The 19,810-nt window shown below is 33.9% G+C and overlaps 1 protein-coding gene and 1 non-coding gene across 2 annotated transcripts; both read left to right on the top strand.

The window, feature by feature from the left end:
- The first annotated feature begins 9,745 nt into the window (after nt 1-9,745).
- Nucleotides 9,746-18,659, top strand: LOC132184210 (U-box domain-containing protein 5-like). The gene is made up of 6 exons (XM_059597753.1): nt 9,746-10,098; nt 10,867-10,942; nt 11,430-11,615; nt 14,280-14,387; nt 15,492-16,627; nt 17,377-18,659. The coding sequence occupies exons 2-6, from the start codon at nt 10,889-10,891 to the stop codon at nt 18,131-18,133; spliced, it is 2,241 nt and encodes a 746-aa protein (XP_059453736.1). The 5' UTR covers nt 9,746-10,098; nt 10,867-10,888; the 3' UTR covers nt 18,134-18,659.
- Nucleotides 18,660-19,452: 793 nt separating this feature from the next.
- Nucleotides 19,453-19,526, top strand: TRNAN-GUU (transfer RNA asparagine (anticodon GUU)). Its single transcript has one exon. It is a non-coding gene; the product is annotated as a tRNA-Asn (tRNA).
- Nucleotides 19,527-19,810: the final 284 nt, after the last annotated feature.

The raw sequence follows: 19,810 nt of genomic DNA, 5'->3' as shown, positions 1-19,810 counted from the left end.
GGCTGATTCAATTCATCAGATTAAGATTCATATTCCGTCAAAGAGGGGGTTAAATAAATTCCAAAACGAAAGAAGACAAAAACGAAAAGAATAATATTTCTTCGAAGTAATTGTTTCCTACAGTCCAACAAAATCTTCGGATTTATCAAAAAAAAGAAATTCATAATTGGGAGAATCTGATGATTCGTAAAATTCATGTGGTCAATGCTATATGCGAGGTTCATTTGTCAACTCTTTGATGTCTTTAACACGAATGAGCCACGGCCCTTTTATTCTTCTTGCATTCTAATGCTAGTTTTGTTTTCAGCCTATCAAACGTACCTAGACATTTCAACCAAGAGTTTATACCATTAAATGGGTGGTGGTTCAATAGTTCAAAAAAATTTCCAAGCAGTTAGATAAGTATTATTAGGGTGTGTGTTCAAATTTACAGAATGGAGAATTTTCATGCCTGATTAGTATAAGTCATTTTAGTTCTCATTGATGCCCTGATGAGTTGGGGTGGGCGCTGGTCTTGAGGATACGCCTGCGGTTTCTGCGGGTTAGTGCTACTATGGTCACGCTAGATAGAATAATCACAATTAGTCTCCTCCTCTAACCTTTTTATTTAGAAAAAAAAAAAAAAAAAAAAAAAAACCAAATAGTTTATTTCTTTTAACAATTCCACGTCAACCTAGTAAAATAGTGATGGAATAGTGGTAGAATAGTAATTTGGTATATAACATTACTCATCAGCAAAAATGCTGGTTAATGTGGAGAGTTAATTATCTATCACTTATGCTGATCGGTTATCACGGAAAATTATAAATTGTTTTTTAAATCCTAGAAAGATTATTGCAAATAAATCAAATCACAAAGTCTGATTTTATAGTTTTTCCTATTAAGTTAAAACGGACACAAATCTTCTAATGGGATACCCCTCTTCCTTCCCCAAACAGCTGAGAGTTATTCTTCCCTGCAATGTGGTGCGCACATATTTAAGTCTAATTATCTAATTGCCTAACAATTAACTGGAAGTAATTTAATATTGAGAAATGCTAGGCGTTCTCCTAGTGTTTTCATGGTCCTAGGTGAATATTATTTTTAAAAAACCGAGTGAGAGAAATAAGGACGAGTTTCTTTATTATTATTATTTTTTTAACAATAATATCCATATAGAAGCAGGAGAATATAAGGAGAAAGAGAATACCTAGCATTCCCCGTTAACATTTAAGGAAAGGTTTAGTAAGAGTCTCTTACAATTATAAGAGGAATGCTATAGTTCATTATGATGTTCTTCTAGTCTTACGCTAATATATATATATTTTGAGATACTTGTGAGGTAAGTTTTTTTTTTTTTTTTTTTGTTTTGCTTTTTTAAAAGGCCAATAAATAAATCTGGTTAAGAGTGATTATCAAATAGGAGAACCTTTAGAGAACATTTGAATGAATGAATTCTTTGGTCACAGCATCTATTTACAGATGCAGTGGCACCCATTCTCAAAAGACGCAACTCTTCGAACCGTTGCATCTCAATCAAGAGATGCAACTCTTCAAAGGGTTGTCTCTATCCCGTACCAAGAGATAGGGGTGCAAAGGCGGTTACGGTTAGCGGTTAGTGGCAATAACCGCTAACCGTAACCGCCCTAGCGGTTAGTAAATTTCACTAACCGCAACCGCTAACCGCCTAGCGGTTAGCGGTTAGCGGTTAGTGGCCGGTTAGCGGTTAGTGAAATAGATAACCGCCCGCTAACCGCTTTTTTAAAATTGGGCTTTTTTTTTGGGCTTTTTGGGCTTATTTTTTTGGGCTTTTTTTTACCCTCATTTTTTTTTCTTGTATTTTTAATATCTTCTTGGGCCCAATTGCTATAAATATTTGAATTGTCATTGGATCATATGATTAAGTGTTGATCTTATAAACTTACAAACAAACAAAAATACTTCAATTGTAGTTATAAGTAACACATTGTTTAATCCAATGTCAATTACTTAATTTGATATTATATGAATCACATTGTCATTGTCATTGTACATGAATAATTGATTAAGTATTGGAATTGTAATTGGATCATATAGTTAAATATTTATCTTATACATTTATATTATTCAATATGCATATAATATAACTATAAGCAATTATATATATATATATAATTCAAAATTGTTCAAAATTGTTAATTTTCTTTTTTTTTTCTTTCAAAAAATGGTTAAATTTCTTTTTCTAAAAAATGTTCAAAAAATACATTAATACTTCAATTGTGATTATAAGTAACACATTGTTGAATCTAATGTCAATTACTTAATTTGATATTATATAATCATATAGTCTCATTAAATTATATCATATGATTCATATGATTAATTATTTAAATTCTTATCATATTTACTTATAATCTTTTTTCTTTGAATTGAACTTAATATCTAATGGTAAATGGTAATGTTCAAACTCCTAAATCCTAAATTCCTAAAGTATCTAATAATGCTTTAATTAAATTGTAGACTTGTAGTTATAAGTAACATATTGTTTAATTCAATTGAATCAATTGTGATTATCATTGTACATGAATCATATGATTAACTTGTAGACTTATGACTTATGAGTTATGTCATATTATATATGTATTATTTATTATTATATAATCATATGATTTAATGATCAAGTCATCATGTGATATAATCATATCAATTATAGTGATAATATATAAATTACTAAAATTATAATGATAATACATTAATACTTAAATTATGTTTATAAGTAACACATTGGTCATTGTTTAATCCAATGTCAATTACTTAATTTGATATTATACGAATCATATCATCATTGTACATTAATAATATGATTCACTTGAAGTCTTGAATAAAGTATTTGAATTGTCATTGAATCATATGATTAACTATTGATATTATACATTTATATTATTCATATACATATGTAGACTTATATAGACTTATAGGTTTATAACATACATTGGAAATAAGTCTCTAGATATTTAATTGTTGTATTAGTATGAATTAGTATGAATTAGTATACTTATGAGTTATGTCATATTATATATGTATAATTTGTTATTATATAATCAAATGATTTAATAATCAATCTCATGTGATATAATCATATAAATTATAGTGATAATATATTAATACTCAAATTGTGATTTAATTATTTTTAAAAAAAAATTGTGATTTAATGATCAAGTGATTATATGATATAATCATATAAATTATAGTGATAATATATTAATACTCAAATTGTGATTTAATTATTTTTAAAAAAATTGTGATTTAATGATCAAGTGATTATGTTATATGTATAATTATAAAAATATATTATATAAAAAGGCGGTTAGCGGTTAGCGGTTACGGTTAGTAGACCCAATAACCGCTAACCGCTAACCGCTAGGCGGTTATGGCGGTTAGGCGGTTAGCGGTTAATGCGGTTAAACGGTTAGGCGGTTAGGCGGTTGGCGGTTATAGCGGTTAGCGGTTAGCGGGCGGTTAAAAACCGCCCGCCTTTGCACCCCTAGTGTCTCGAGTAGAGGAACGTGTAGCCATGAAGGAAGCCACAAAGGTTGTACACACCCCACATAAAGCTGCTACATGGTGTAGTGGGGTGTGCAACACTGTGCAACACTTTTTTGATAAAGTGTGCGGAGTTTAGCGATTGCGGAATGATGGTGTATGCGGAGCACAGCTGGTTGCGGTTGATGCACAACCACTGTTAAACTATAATTATATATTTCATATAATTAGGAGTGTAAACTAACCTAAGTTGCATAAAGTTACCCCCTCCCCCCAAAAAAAAGAATCGATGCCATTGAATGTGTTGGGTCATGGATCGGCCACATAAAGCCCAACAGGCCTCTAGGTCTAGTCCAATGTACTAACTCGTTAAGACCTGGCCTAAGTCGAGACTTAATAAGCCTAGTCCGATACATGGTCAGCTTATTGAGGGTAAAACAGTCTTTTACCGAGGACACAATAGTCTTTCGGCTACTAAAAAAAACCCACTCAAACGTAGGATTCACCCAATGCCCAAACAACAGCACCCACGTTTGCCAGAACGTGGCACAGCTAGCTATCAACGTCCAATCAAGACACGTGCACCTGAGGATTACTCGAGCACCCATGTTCAACACCAAGCGTGACCGAGCCACCCACTAACACATGAGATCGTAGAGTAACCCAAACCCACGATCCAGTTCGCCAACATGGCACATGTGGATTCCGGGGGCTCCAATTCATTATTTGTGTTGGGAGATAAAGTGGTTATGGAGTTTTTAATAAGAATACATTAATATATATAATTGAACACAACTTTAGCCCAAAAGCCTAAGCTAATAGGCTAAGGTCTACTTAGGTATATTAAACACTATTTTTCTTATATATTTCTCAATGTGGGACACAACACTTACAAGTGCACTTACAACAATTTGGTCTCAAAATCACTTATTGACTTAGGCATCAGAGCTATCCCCTGCCGGCACACCCCGGTAGCTCTTATCCTATTGTTTGTTATTCTTTGCAGTCCGACGACTCTTTAGACATTGTGCCACTCCTTGGACATCATGCCACGTCACTCCTCGAAAAATTGTCATCAACATATGACTCCAACTGCGCAAGACGTCCGTGTAATGACACACACCCAAATTCATGAACTACTCCTCTTCTAGTCGTCTCTATGCCCCATTACAAAGAGATGTAGAACGCAATACAATAAGTGTGAATGTGAAATACGAGCCTTCAAGGACGACGCATGTGTTATAAATAAAGGCATGGTAAAAGGTCCCAATCAAGTCTCCTAATTGTTATTGGCCTCTTGCCCTATCTTTTCTCCGCCAATCATCACAATTAAATTTAAGGGGAAACTTCATTGAAGACCCCTGAACTTTCACCCGTTTTGAAATACCCTCATAAACTTTAAAATATCTCAATTTAGTCTCCTGAACTTTCAATTGCTCTCAATTTGGACCCACTACAAAAAACAGGGTGTTTTTTGACGTGACAAACACTAACACACTTTTTGCTACGTCAATAATTATTGACGTGGCTACAGTGACACGTCAATAAAAAATTTATTGACGAGGCGCATTTCCGCACGTCAATAATTATTGACGTGTCGAAATGCCATGTCAATAATTATTGACTTATTAAAATGCCACGTTAATAATTATTGACGTGTCATTTTGACACGTCAATAATTATTGACGTGCCATTATTTCACACGTCAAAAATTAATTAGTTAATAATATTAATTATTTCTTTTAAAAAAATATTAGATAACAAAATTTAATTGGTACTTATATTAAGTAACAAAATTTAATTTGTATATATATATATATTTGAATTGGTGTTCCAAGATTTCATTAAAAAGCTAAAAAAACCAGTACACAAACGATTACATATTAATTGGGAAGTCCTCTTTCCAAATCTTGTTTTCCCCTAAAACAAGAGCCAACTTGTGAGCAGCCTCATTTGCCTCTCGTTTCACATGATGCACAGTAATGTCTTAAAAGGAGCCGAGCACATATATATTTTTGAATTGGTGTTCCAAGATTTCATTAAATCTCTTGCCCATTGCTGGATAACCTTCTGGCACCCAGTTTGCTTTCTTCTAAAAACTTGCCAAGGATCTTTGTGTTGATATCTCCTAGCACAGGACTCTTGCACTACCTTGTTGAAATCTCCACATTTTAATTTATGGTTATTAATTAATAGGAGGTAACAAAATATATATGGTTATTAATTAATTAATAATAAAAATTATGCAATGCTTTTACTATATATGGTTATTCTACGTGCTTAATTTGTATTCTTTAATTTATTTGGAAATAATTAATATTAGGTAACAAAATATATATGGTTATTAATTAATAATAAAAATTATGCAATGCTTTCACTATATATGGTTATTATATATATGTACTTAATTTGTATTCTTTAATTTATTTAGAAATAATTAATATTAGGTAACAAAATATATATGGTTATTAATCAATAATAAAATTATGCAATGCTTATATGATTACTTTCTTAACGTGTCACATGTCAATAATATATTGACGTGTCTACTGTGGACACGTCAAAAAATCCCATCGAGATACGCGACCCCCCAGCTGGACCCCTTTTTGTTTTTTGTTTTTTCTGTCATTTTTCCTCTTTTTCTTTCTCCACCCACCCACAGCCTTCCGTTTGAAATAAGTTTGATGGGATTTGTTAATTTTGTCAATTTTTTTTCTTTTCCTCTTATTGAACAGATCTCCTCCTGCGTGCGCCCATCAGCATGTGTTTAGTGTGTGTGTGTTTTTTTTTTCTTCTTCTTCTCACGCGAGTCACACCCGCCTCCCTTGTTTGTAGCCTAAACAAAAGAAAAGAAAAGAAGAGAAGGAACCTGCAGAGAAGAGGAGAAAAGGTGAAGAAGAAAGAGAAATGGAGAGAGAAGGGAAGGGGGGTGAATATTTGGGGATTTTAAGCTATAAATGATTGAATTTTAGTTATTTTAGATCTATTAGTCTCTTATATAGAATTTTTTTTTTTGTTAAATTTGCTAACCCACTTTTAGATTTGTTCTTCCACATTATTTTGGGGGTTTGAAGTATTTTAGGAATTTCTACCGGATGTTTAGAGATTGGAGTTGTGTAGTGAATTTATGATGAGATTTTGAGAATTTTCCTTCAATAGTTAGATATATATGGGTGTTCAACATTTGTAGGGATTTATATGGGTTTTGAGTTGCAACTGGATTTTTGATGATAAATTAAACATGAAGTAAATTTAATTGAAAAAAAACTTTCAGAAATTTTTTTAAATAATTTTTTAAACTTTAGTGACGTGTCAAAAAGTGGCATGTCAAAAAATTTATTGACGTGTCAGAAATAATTTTTTTGATGTGCCATTTTTTGACACATCAATAATTTATTGACTTGTCAAAAAATGACACGTTAGAAAATTTTTTTTGATGTGCCACTTTTTGACATGTCAATTTATTGACGTGTTAAAAGTGACACGTCAAAAAATCACCATTTTTTACACCCATAATTTTAACGCCCAACACATGTCAATAAATTTTAGTGACATGTCAAATCACCTAACACGTCAAAAACTACCTTAAGGAAAGAATTCATTTTTTGTAGTGACCCCTCCGTCAATTTTAGCTGTTAAAAATACAAAAAAAAAAAGACCAAAATATTCCTAATTTTGGTTTTGGGATATTTTGGTCTTTTTTAAAAATAAAAAAAAGGTTTTGGAAGTTGAAATTTTATACAAAAGTTAAGGGTATAAACATCATGTAATGTTTAAAATCTGACGGAGGGGTCCAAATTGAGAGCAATTGAAAGTTCAGATGACTAAACTGAGAGATTTTGAAGTTTAGGTATGGTTTATCAAATCGGGTGGAAGTTCAGGGGTCTTCAGTGAAGTTTTTTCTAAATTTAATTATTAAGGTACACATTTAGGCAAGGAAAATGGTAGGTGTTCTTTTAGTGTTCTTATAGTATTATCTCAATTGTGATGTGACTTTTAAAATTATCGTTGAATTTGAAATTATCATTATTGACTTTTAATTTATTGATAATTTTAAATCCACATCACAATTGAGAGGACACTAAAAAAATACCTAACATTTCTCTTTTGACAAGTCACAAATGCATAAATGCCTTTCCAAGTATGCCGGCCACTACAGTGAGAGGTTAAAGACTAATAAGAGGGTGTGAATTATCTTGACAAATCCATGGTCTTCTTCTGATAGAGCTTCCCATTTCTTTGACAAGTCCACGGACCAAGTCATTGATTTGAGTTCATATTCAGTCTTCTTCTCATATTTGGCTTTATATCACGTAGAGAGCTGGTCTTCAACTGACTCACGTTTGGTTTTCTTAATCTGAGATACGTACAAAGCTTATGCAATTTTCTTAACGCGTGCTTTTGTCACGTCATGTTTTGTCTTTTTGGCTCTCCTAATCAAATTCATCTGCCATTTGTATACAAAATTCTATAACTTCTTCGTTAACTATTATGTGTTAGGGTTGCTAACGGTTTAACGGTCACTAACTATAAAGAGGGCATTTTGGACATTTTAACAAAAATGGGAAAATTAAAGGGGCTAAAACATAAAATATTTCCATTGCAAGTTTTTAAATTTGGAGATTATAATTACAAAAAATGCTTATATTTTGTGTAAATGAAGTTTTTTCCTTTTTTTAAAGGGTGTTGTTAGGGTATTATAGCTTTTAGTATAAGTCTTTTATAAATTTACTTGACATTGTGCATTACTTACCAAGTTAGCTAGCTTTTAAACGACTAAATTTATAAATCACATTTTATTACTTAATTTTTTTTTAAAATCCATGTGGCACTAAGTGAACTCATGAAAACTATCACCATTCGCATTAGTTTGTATAAAGAAAATATTTGGAGTAATATAGTTTCCACTATAGTCCTTTAGAAATTCACGTAGGAGTTTATATGATTTTTCACTTGTTGAAAATAAATAAATAAATAAAGTAAAAAATTTGACAAATAAATTTAATTATTTAGATTTAACAATTCATGTTGGTGTTACCTCCTTGGTTTATCAATTAAACTTTCCTTTTCAAATTTTGCCTAGTTTATCTTATTTCAACATCTTGGACAATTCAGATTATACGGTTCGAGACGATTACAACCTTAACCCGTAATGTTGATAAGCATTTTTTTTTTCTTTGAATTTTCAACAACAGGTAGAGATTTGGTGTTTTGCTTTTGAAGTTGACTAATATTAGAAGCCACAATTTTTTGTGGTTTACTTTTAAAAGAACTTTTCAATCGGTCATTGTTAAACAAAAAGTGAAATTACTTTTATAGTTCCATATTCAATAAATAGAGATAATACTTCCGTTTATGTTCGGTCCACAAAATTAATAGAGACACTTGTTCATAATATTATTTAAGAATTCTTTTATAAATTGACATAATAATTCACAATTGATACAATAATTAAATAAAACATTTTAATTTATTTATAGCTAACTTATCAATCATATACACTTAATTATAGGTTGTCATGTAAGCTCTAAACATTTATAGGGAGCTCTTCTAATTTATCTTTTTATCTAAAAACTCGAAAAAATTCACAAAAATGACCATTTAACAAGCAGTTTACTCTATTTTAAATTTAACTTTTGTAAGAACATTCTTAATAAGCTCTTCAAATTTTGCTTTTCTTTAAAAATTTGAGAAAACTCATAAAATAGTCATTTAACAACTCTCTACTTTATTTCAAATTTAACTTCTGTCAACAAAGCTCTCCAAATAAATAAAGTGAAAGTTGCTTAGTTTTTTTCAGTTTATTTATTCGTTTTCTCTCTCTAAAGAATTAAAAAATAATATTTAATTAAAGTAGAAAAATATTCAGAGAGCCTGATGTTTTTTAAAAGTGACATTTCAAATGAGAAAAAGTTAGGTTTCTCTTCAAATTTAACTTTTGTTGGAAGAGATCATAGACAATACACAAGCTCTATAAATATCAAGAGTCAAAAAAAACAAAAACTATTTAGTATTTTAAGCTTATATATTCATTTTTCTTCTTTAAGTGTACCAAGAACAAATAAAGAATTACTTAAATAAAAGTACAAAGAAATAATTAAATAAGAATAAAAAATTAATTAAAATAGAGAGTTTATGAATTTCTCAAGAGTAGCTTTCAAAATTTTAATTTTTTTAAATTTAACTTGAGTCAAGAAGGAGTGGGCCGAGTGGTCCAAGTCTGGAAAATAAATTACGAAAACGATCCGAGCATTTTCCTTTCTTTCAGAGAATTGCTCCGAAAATGTCAGAATACAAGCAGGGAGACGAAGAGGCCCTTTCTTCTTCCTGTCGCTATAAGCCTATACTTATTGACTACTTGTTAAAGTTTTTGGTTAAAAACACGCGACTCTGCGAAGACTTCTGTTTGTTCTGAATCCCAGAAGAGAATCCACCATGTCCTTCATTCTATGAGCTTTACTAGTTTACCTTCAATGGTACTTCTTTTCACAAACTTTGCTTTCTCTGCTACTCCTTCCTCGTGCTACTTTTCCTGTCTGGGTTCGCTGTTATTGAAGTGTTCTTGGCCTCCTCCTCCTCCTCCTCTTGGCTCATACGGTACGAATGTTACTGAAACTCAACTGGGTAGCCATGGGATTTCTTCGTTGGTAGTAGCATATCTGCCGTTTGAGCAGCTGGGTCAGATTATTTTCACCCGTATTTTGCTCTATTATTCCTCTGCATAACAATCTGGCTCTGTTACTCCCCTCTTAGCTTGTTTTGTGCGAATATCGTTTGTAATTTCTCGTTTTCATCTGGGTTTGCGTTTACTGTACTATTTGGATTTTAAGCCTTGCTTGTTGCCTTAGGATCCAAGCTCGGACAGTTATGTGCTTGACTGTTAGGTGTATAATATGATATTGTGAATGCATCATGCATGTTGATATTGGTATCACAATTTTGTTGCTCTTTCTATGTTCATTCTGTGACAACGGAAGGAGCCGCAATTCTCTGTGATTGAGTAATGTAAATCATGGGTTTGTTGCGACTTTTGTTATGGTAAAAGACCTCTCTTTCTCAGTCAACGTGGCAACTGAAGTGTGGAAATCATTTTACACGCAGCTTAAAAAGCATTCGTGTAACCAAAGAGAGGTCTTTTACAATTTTTTTTTTTGTTTTTTTGTTTTTTTGTTTTGGATCTGCAACCAGGGCAGTTGGTTTCGTCTTTTTATTGTTTCTTGTTGTCTGAGTTACATCTTTCTGTTTTTATTTAGTTTGATATTATGACTACGTTAAATATTCTACATTGTTGGATTTGTTAAATTCTGTAACGAACACTCAGTTTAAACAATCAATTTATTTTTTATTTTTTATACCAATTTGCAGATTAAGGACACGGCATTATTAGATGGAGAACAATGGTGCTGAAATTGTGGAGCTTACATATTATTGTACCATTAAGGTAAACATTCATTTCTTGCCACTTGAGGCTTTATCTCAACTGGTGAAGGGGTCGGTTGGGGTAGGCGTAGGTTTCAATCCAACTCTAATCAATGAAGAAGTTAGTTATTTGATGTGGCCTTAGATCCAGACTTCTTTCATTGACTGGACCAAAAAATAGAGCTCGTCTATGCTGAAATATAAGTCATTCACAATGTCAGCTTTTCTTTAGCGACCTTTTCCCAACCCTGTTGGAGGGCTCTGGGTTAGAGTTCACAGTATGCCCCCTCTTGGCACCAACTGGTTTTGCTGGAATTTGACATCAGTTCATAGAGAATTGATCCTAAGCTGGCAGCCATTTATAGAATGTATTAAAGTTTTGTGGATCATTATTTTGAACCATATGGGGATAAGGCTTGATGGTTCTCTCATTTTAATCTTTTAACTTGGTAATTCACAATTTTCCTGTTATGGTACAACTTTAAGACTATATATTACATTGGATGCAGGTTCATCGTTTGATGTGTTTAGAGCTCAAGAAATTTATTGACAGAATCACAGAAATATTTTCAGCCATCGAGTCTGCCCGACCAAGATGCAAACCAGGCATACAGGCATTATGCTCATTACAAGACACAATGGATAAAGCAAAAATACTTATCCAGCTCTGCTCAGAGTCTAGTAAACTCTACCTGGTACACATTTAGCTAATATATAAAAATTAAATATAACTGGCATTTTTGAAATGCATCCATACAATTTTTTGATCATTAATGTGCAAGCTTCCATTTGTAATGAGTAGGACAAGTAAGTGTCTCATAGTCTCTGAATGCTGCTCTTAGAATTAATACAGGCAATCAATTATAAATGAATATTTCATTTTTAACAATAAATTAACTTTCACCCCTATAAACTACCACCAGTGTACCACTTAAACCCGCCCCCCTGCAAGACGTTTGAATGCGGTCGTAGTGCATCTCAAAGGATTGAGTTCCAGAGAGGCTCGATTGTAGAAGCAGTTGAAGGACGGCTGAATAAGGACTTCAAGTAGATTAAAGTTTAAGCTCCCAAGAAGTTCGGATGCAAGACGGTCAAGGTTCAAATGAGGCTATTTACAAAGCCTTACAAAGAAGCTTCCGAGAGCCTTGGTCATTAGCCCGATTGAAGACAGTTTGAGCGACATTGTTAATAAAGAGCCATAGAGACGTTCGATTGCACCTCGGTCATACGAGGTTTGAACGTGGGGATCATTGAAGTGTATCTGAGACACTCAGTCGAAGCCTAGTCGCACAATGCTCGAATGCTGTCGCAGAGAAACTGTGAAACCTTAGCATGTGTTCGAACACGTCATTAATCCTTTTGAACGATGCGGCCTTATACTATGTTTTTTGTTATGCATGCACTTGTGAGATTTGTGTCCCACATTGAAAAAGTATAAAGAATAAGAATGGTTAATATACTTAAGTGGACCCAAACTCATTAGCTTAGACTTTTGGGCTAGAAGTGGTGTCCTTGTATGTATATTAACTTACTCTTGTTTGACTCCCTTGGTGTTTCTCTCCCCAACAATTGGTATCAGAGCCTATGGCTAGCTTTCGCTACTGCTAATATGAGTGTCTTAGTTTGACGCGTTTGGTTTGACTCCGATAAAAGGAGTGTCGTTTCTCTTGGAGTATGCGTGACACTCTTGTGTGTGGGGGAATTTGGTCGATATGGTAGAGACTCACAAGTGAGGGAAGATTTGTTGTGGCACTTGTGAGATTTGTGTCCCATATTGAGAAAGTATAAAGAATAAGAGTGGTTAACATACCTAAGTGGACCGAAACCCATTAGCTTAGGCTTTTGAGCTAGAAGTGGTGTTCTAGTATGTATATTAACTTACTCTTGGTGTTTCTCTCCCCAACAATTTTCATAAACTGACTTTCCCTTGAGCCTTATGTTTTCTCAAGGCCTTTATAAGCATGTTTTTCAGAGAGAATTGAGGCCTTTGTTTTGTGAGCTAAGAGAGACCTATAGCATCCTTATGTCTTCAATTGTTCATCTCTCTCAGAGTTTTGTTAAACCACATACATGTTCTTAACCTTCAAGCCACCAAAATTCCGCATTGCAGAGGAGACCAAGTAGAAGATTGGGTAGCGCTTTGGAGTTATTGTGGTAAAAGACAAATGGGTCGCTTGCCTTGGTACAAGTGAGGTTTTTACTGCAATGGTTTCTATAGTGGATTGGTTGCCCTGAAGTGGTTTTACCTTTAAAGAGTTCTTTAAAGGGTTTTCACTTGGTCACCAAAATTGTTGTGTTTGATCTGTTTATTGCTTTGATTAATTTTGGTGATTGTTGTGTGGTTTTCTACATTTTTCAATTGTTGTATTTGCTGGAAAACACCTTTTCACCCCCCCACCCAATTCTTTGTGTTATTTGGGGTCTTTGGGAGAATTTCAAACCGATTCTCAAATACCCCTTTTGTCAATGTTCAAAATCAAAGATATTTTTTTCTTAGTTAAAAAATATAAAATAAGCATATTTGTCAAAGCTAATTTAGTAATTTGGACGGAGGGGGCATACTGATACCAAAACTTCAAAATAAGGTATGAGTTGCACTAAGTTAAGGTTTATAGGAGCAAGTGAAACATGAGTAGTTTGTGGGAGGAAAGTGAATTTACTCCATTTTTAAGTTAGTGATAATAGTCTCAGGATAGAGTTGTAAAAGCCAATGTGAATGGAGGACAACGTCATTACAGCTTCACACCATATAGAAATTGATCAATGTAGTTGAGCTGCATCAATAATTTATGCATCTTCATTATTTTTGCAATTCTAACAGTTTCTTCAATATGTCACTCTTTTTATGCATTTTTTGTGAAATTAACTTTTATTGAGCAATCATTTGATTATGATATATGGGGTTTCTTGGATCAACTGTTACATATAGTATTGTTGTATGTGATATGTCCATCAGATTATAATAACCTCTTGGTTCTTGCCTTCAGACATTTTAGTTAGAGATAAATTATCTTAACCCCTGTGCTACATCTCTGATTGCTTTCCTTTTTCTTACCTTCATTGTTCTAAAGCACCCTAATATCAAAAGTTTGCAGTAAGCAACCAATTTAATACACTAATCTTTTATGAAAAAAGATTGTGTTTTTTAATTTGCTATGTTGCCTCATTGTAACTACTATTCTGCATCATGCCTTCGTAAATGAACATGTGATCTTGAATGTACATTTACCATGTTAACATAGTTATTGACTTTTCAATTTTACATTTATGCATTATTATCAATCTTTTAATGATTATTTCTCACAGCTTTTATTTGCATCATTCTTCATTATCTAATGTGTTCAGTATAATATTTTCAGGCAATTACAGCAGAGCGTATTGTTTTGAGATGTGAAAAAATACAAAAGACTTTGGAGTTATGTTTGAGTCAAATTCAAAGTACGGTACCAACATTGTTAGCTGCAAAGGTTTGCAATATTTCAAGCCCTTAAATTTATATACCCATATATGAGTAGTGATACACACCACACCGGTGTGAATAAACAGTACTCACACTGGTGATGTGGCATGTACAATTTTTTTTTAAAAAAAATTAAAAACAACAAATTTCTGTACTCACATTACCCAATGTGAGTACTATTCACTCACACCGGTGTGGTGTGTATCTCTACTCCACATATATATGCACTTTAGGTGAAGGTGTGTAATTCAAAGGTTTTCAAAATTTATTTGTTTATATTTCCATGACTTTGTAGCTTTTATGTCCTTTCTTCATGCCTTCTCTTGTTATGCAATATCCCTTGAAGTTTGACGCGTATTTCATGTAGTTATTAACTTGTTTCTATTGTTAGTTCTATGTTGTTTTTTAATGCCTTCATGGTGGCCCAAAATTGTTGTCCTTGTTTTCAGATTAAAAGCAATTTGTAAAACCAAATATTCTGGGGAGTTCAGTAAGTCAAGAATAATGGATTCCAAGTTCCCATTGTGAAGATTATAATGCAGTAGGACATTCACGATGGTAATGGTGCATGATGAAAACATATCTAGGGAACGAAGAAACCTATTTGGCAATCATTCCATGCCTTAGCAGTAGTCCCCCTCCAAATCACCTTTTTTCCTGGTAAACCCATGTTGTATGGAATTAGCAATTAAATACTTGAGTTGGTTAAACTATATACCTTGGAAGGCGTCAAGAGAATGTCCCTAAATATGCAACTGATGGATTGGACTCAAATATTGCAAGGGCAGTGCAGGCTCCCAATGCCCATGCAGTAAGAAGTGGAATAATTAGTTCTGAATGTTTTTTGAAAGGATCCTTTGTGTTTTCATATACTTATATGCTGGGCACTACAGAAAGAGTTGCAATTTCCTTTATATCTGCTTGTTTTCTTCTTTTTCTTCCTTTTTTTTTTTTTTTTTGTTGTTCTAATTTCAATGATTTTGGTTGTGTTTTGGACAACCTTGTTTTTATATTGCACATTCTGTCTTCAGTAGTACTCTGTTATTTTTCTGGTTGATACTCTTTTTAATCCCTTACATAACTAAATATTGAAATTGAACATTCTCTGCAGATATCTGGCATTGTTCTTGATCTTAGGAGCGCAAAGTTTCCCCTTGAATCTGCTGAAGAAGAGGCTGGGAAGGTTGTACTGGCACTACTTCGGCAAGATATTTCTGTGTCAAGTTCTGTGTTAGAACTTGAGGCTATTCAACTTGCAGCTTTGAAGCTGAAAATTACATCCCCTTCGGCTGTTTTGATGGAGAAAAGATCTATTAGAAGGTTACTTGACAATGTCTCTGGCAAGGACCCTAGAAAGGAGAAAATCTTGAAGTTCCTCTTTTATCTTTTGAAGAAGTATGGGGAAATAATTGGACAAGGCTGGAATGTTAGCACTCTTGTGCAGCATGATAAGTCATCCTATCAATCGATTGAGCCTGAACAACATGCTGAAAATGCATTAGATGAGACTCGAGCTGATGACTCTGGTACACCTGAACATCCTGAGGAATTCAAATGCCCCATCTCTATGAGACTGATGTACGATCCAGTAATTATCGCTTCTGGGAAGACATTTGAACGATTTTGGATAGAGAAGTGGTTTAATGAAGGTAACAAGACATGCCCAATAACTCATATGAAGCTGGACAATTTGTACCTGACTCCGAACTCTGCAATGAAGGGCCTCATATCAAAATGGTCTTCCGAGCTGGGACTTACTATTCCTGACCCTTGTTTAGAAGCACACTTTGCTTCTCTTTCCTCTCTGAAATCTCAGTCTTCCAATTCCATTGCCAGCTTTGGTAGTTCTATGAATCACTTGTGCCTTCAATCTAGCAGTGTGTCACTGCGCTCTTCAGTAACCAATTATGGTTCAGAAATGTCTGATGACAAGAGTGATGAAAGCTTCAGTTATAGGCTCAGTCAGATGAATGCAGAGCCACAAGGATTTCACCATTCTGCAGATTGTTATGACAACATGTTAGCCTCTCTTTCCAGACTTTCTGCACTTTCTTGGGGATCCCAGTGCAAGACAGTGGGGGATGTGAAAGACCAACTTCAAGACAATAATCAAGCAAGTCGCAATGCAATTTCCAATAGTTGTGTCAAACCATTGATTAAATTTTTGAAGGATGCACAGGAATCAAGTGATGTAAAAGCTCAGAGAGATGGAGCAGAGGTGCTGTTGGCAATTCTGAATGAAAACAGGTGATAATTTTTTTGGATAGACATTTTTCCCCCCCACAGAAGGTTCTTGAGTCATGAGGTTTAATCGTTTTGCTTAGAATGAGAAAATTTGTAAACAAAATAGAAAATGGATGAAAAGTATAATGCATGCTAGTACACAAATCATATGAAGAGTATAATACATGCTAGTACACAAATCATACAAACATAATTTCACATCAACCAAAAGAACTGTGATAATTAGATAAAGATGATAAAAGTAACTCATTAAGAACAATATTCACTGAGAACTTACACAGGATTTAATGCATGTTTGGCGTCTTTAAAAATCATTTAGCTTTGTAAAAAGAGAAAAAACTGTAGATAGATTTACCTAACATTTGTAGAAGTATTAACAAATTGGAACTATATACAATGAATTCTTATTTTTTTACGTAAAATTATAGTTATTAATATATGAGCAAAAGTTTTGTGATTCAGCACAGGAATAGAAACTAAGAATATGAGTAGAAGGGAGAATCTTAAAAAAAATAAAATTATTTGGACAGCTATGATGAATAAGCTATAATTTGACGACTGTTCTCCCTTTGTCTTCTTCCTCCTCTGCTTCCTACTTGCTCCTCTTTCTTCTCCATCTTTCCCGTCTCTTCTTCTCCCTTATAATTTATTCTTGGTTTCGATTGCTCTGCTGCATCATATTGTTTACCATATTCTGGCGCCGGAGAAATCACTAGATCCTATGCTAATGAACTCTCTGCTGTTTCATGCAGAAGTGAATTACCATCCTTTGATGAAGATGGGATTTATGTGTTGGCATCATATCTGGATTCTGATATTACTGGAGAAGCCCTTGCTATCATGGAAGTTTTGTCTGACCAACCCAATTACAAGTCTATGATGGTGGCATCCGGTGTTCTTCCCTCCATTCTAAAAGTCCTTGATACCCAGCTCAGGTCACTTCATAGAACTGCCATGAAGATACTTTATAATTTGTCTTGCAATGGTGATATTGGATACCATATTGTATATTTGGACTGCATTCCAAAGCTGGTTCCATTTTTGGGTGATCACAAACTCGCACAGTTTTGCATTAAGATCATCAAAAACTTATGCGCTACTGAGGAGGTCAGGATTGCAGTTGCTGAAACCAGTTCCTGTATCAGTGCCATTGCCACACTGCTTGAAAATGGAAGAGAGGAGGAACAAGTGCTTGCGCTAGATGTTCTTCTTTCTCTATGTCAAGAGGGTGCTGAGTGTTGCCAACTGGTCATGAGAGAGACCATTATACAATCTCTAGTCTATTTATCTCTCAACGGGAATTCCAGAGTGAAAGGGACTACTTCTGAATTGCTCCAGATCTTGGAACGTATCAAAGATGATGGTTCAGAATGTTCAACTCCCAAAGCTGGTTTGGGCCTAGACATCTCAAGCGAGGCTGTCAACTACCGTAAAGAAAAAAAATCAGCTTTTAAGCCATTTCGGTTCCTTGGAAAGAAGATATCGTCACATTCTATACCCAGCTATTAGCATTATTTTCACCCTTGATAACTTAAACAGTTCTTCTCATTCAAAAACACAGGACTTTCTTGGTTGTCTTGTCTGTCATATATGCTCATTGGAGCTGGTGGGTGAGTTTCAGCATCTATAAACCTCTCATTTATTTGCTGATAAATGGTTGAGGTTAAGATTTGCTTTGGGCTTGGTTGTACTTAATATTAAGAGAGAGCGCAGGCTGTGCTCGAGCGAAGATACGAGTGCAGTACCAGAGAGGATACAAGGCGAATGCGCTCGAGCGCAGTATCAAAGAATTTTTTATATACTAGTGCGCTCGAGCGCACTATTAGAGAGTAGTTTTTTTATACACGTGAACAGATGTATTTTTTCAGTTTTGTGTATCTTTGTTGTAAGTCTGTTAATGTAGTTATTGATTTGTTACAATTATTTGGAGTTAGTTATTAGTTGTTAGAAGCTTGTTAAGCTTATAATCAAATGTATAAATACTACTTCATGTAACTTGCAACAATTAAGTTGAATATACAGAGTATTCAATCACTCTCTATTTTTCATCTTGTTCTTGAGCTTTCTTCCTTTTTCTTTGCATTCTTTTGTTACGAATTGCAAAGCTTGACACTTAATATCTTGATGTTTAGGTTTGGAAATTTTCTGCTCTCGGAAGAAAAACTTGTACAGAAAGTTTGTTGGGAAGTTAGGAACTGGATTGTGAGTAGAGGGCAATTTCCAGCTAGTAGTGACAATATTGCTTTGTGCTCTAATTGGGGTATATCTCACAATATTTTGTGTTGAGGATCTGTGAAGTTGCTGTGGTGCTGTCTGGTTTTTGTGGAGTTTTGGTTTTGCTGATTGAGATTGGAAGAGTTTTGGCTTTGTAGCCTGAATGATGGCTTTGTGTTCCTGCTTGGCTGCTGGAGTTTGTAGCTTCTTTGGTTGGTTGTTATAAAATTTTCCTTCATCCAAAAAAAAAACGAAAAGAAAAATGGTTGAGGTTGGATTCAATTGAATTATTGTAGTTAGATATAGGAATGTAGAATCATGCATGTTTTTGACCCACTATTCTAATTTCTTGGTCTTTTGCTGTTGTAGTGTTGTTTGATTTCCTTGTAAAGTGTACTAATGAGCAATGGCCCTTTGTTATATAAAATTTACATTTGTAGCTCGAATGAGCAATGCACGTGTGTATTGTTTGTCTTTTTGTTCTCGCAGTAGTCCATGTTCTCCTCAACCTTCTGCTTTTGCACTTCCATATTTTGTTGATCAACTCCTATTTGTGTAATATCGAAATTTTTTATACTAGTTTATTTACAGCAACTTTTTTGATGGTACAGCGTGCTGGAGTAGCTCAGTTGGTTAGAGCGTGTGGCTGTTAACCACAAGGTCGAAGGTTCAAGCCCTTTCTCTAGCGCGTTTCATTTTAAGGTTTTTTTTTTGAAAAAAAAAATACTTCAAACTTTAGTAAAGTTTTTATGCATTTATTCAAGATCAATCAATTTGAGCATTAAGATTTAATCCGTTATCAAATCACTTATTCTGTCACACCTTTTCTTTTTTTTTAAAAAAATTATTGAATATCATGTCACAACCTAAATGCCACGGTCATTAAAGAGTAGCTCAATCAATTAAGGATCACGTTTTATAAAGCATAAATCACTAGTTTAAATCTCTATCTTTCATTCTCTTTATGTGGAC

Source organism: Corylus avellana, chromosome ca6, assembly GCF_901000735.1.
Source record: "Corylus avellana chromosome ca6, CavTom2PMs-1.0".
NCBI lineage: Eukaryota > Viridiplantae > Streptophyta > Magnoliopsida > Fagales > Betulaceae > Corylus > Corylus avellana.
The sequence above is the reverse complement of the archived record's forward strand: the minus strand, read 5'-3'. Positions and strand labels throughout refer to the sequence as shown.

Coding starts and splice junctions, on each gene's coding strand:
- LOC132184210 (XM_059597753.1), top strand. CDS start 10,889: ATGGAGAACAATGGTGCTGAAATTGTGGAGCTTACATATTATTGTACC. Junction 10,943..11,429: donor CATATTATTGTACCATTAAG/GTAAACATTCAT, acceptor CATTGGATGCAG/GTTCATCGTTTGATGTGTTT. Junction 14,388..15,491: donor CAACATTGTTAGCTGCAAAG/GTTTGCAATATT, acceptor CATTCTCTGCAG/ATATCTGGCATTGTTCTTGA.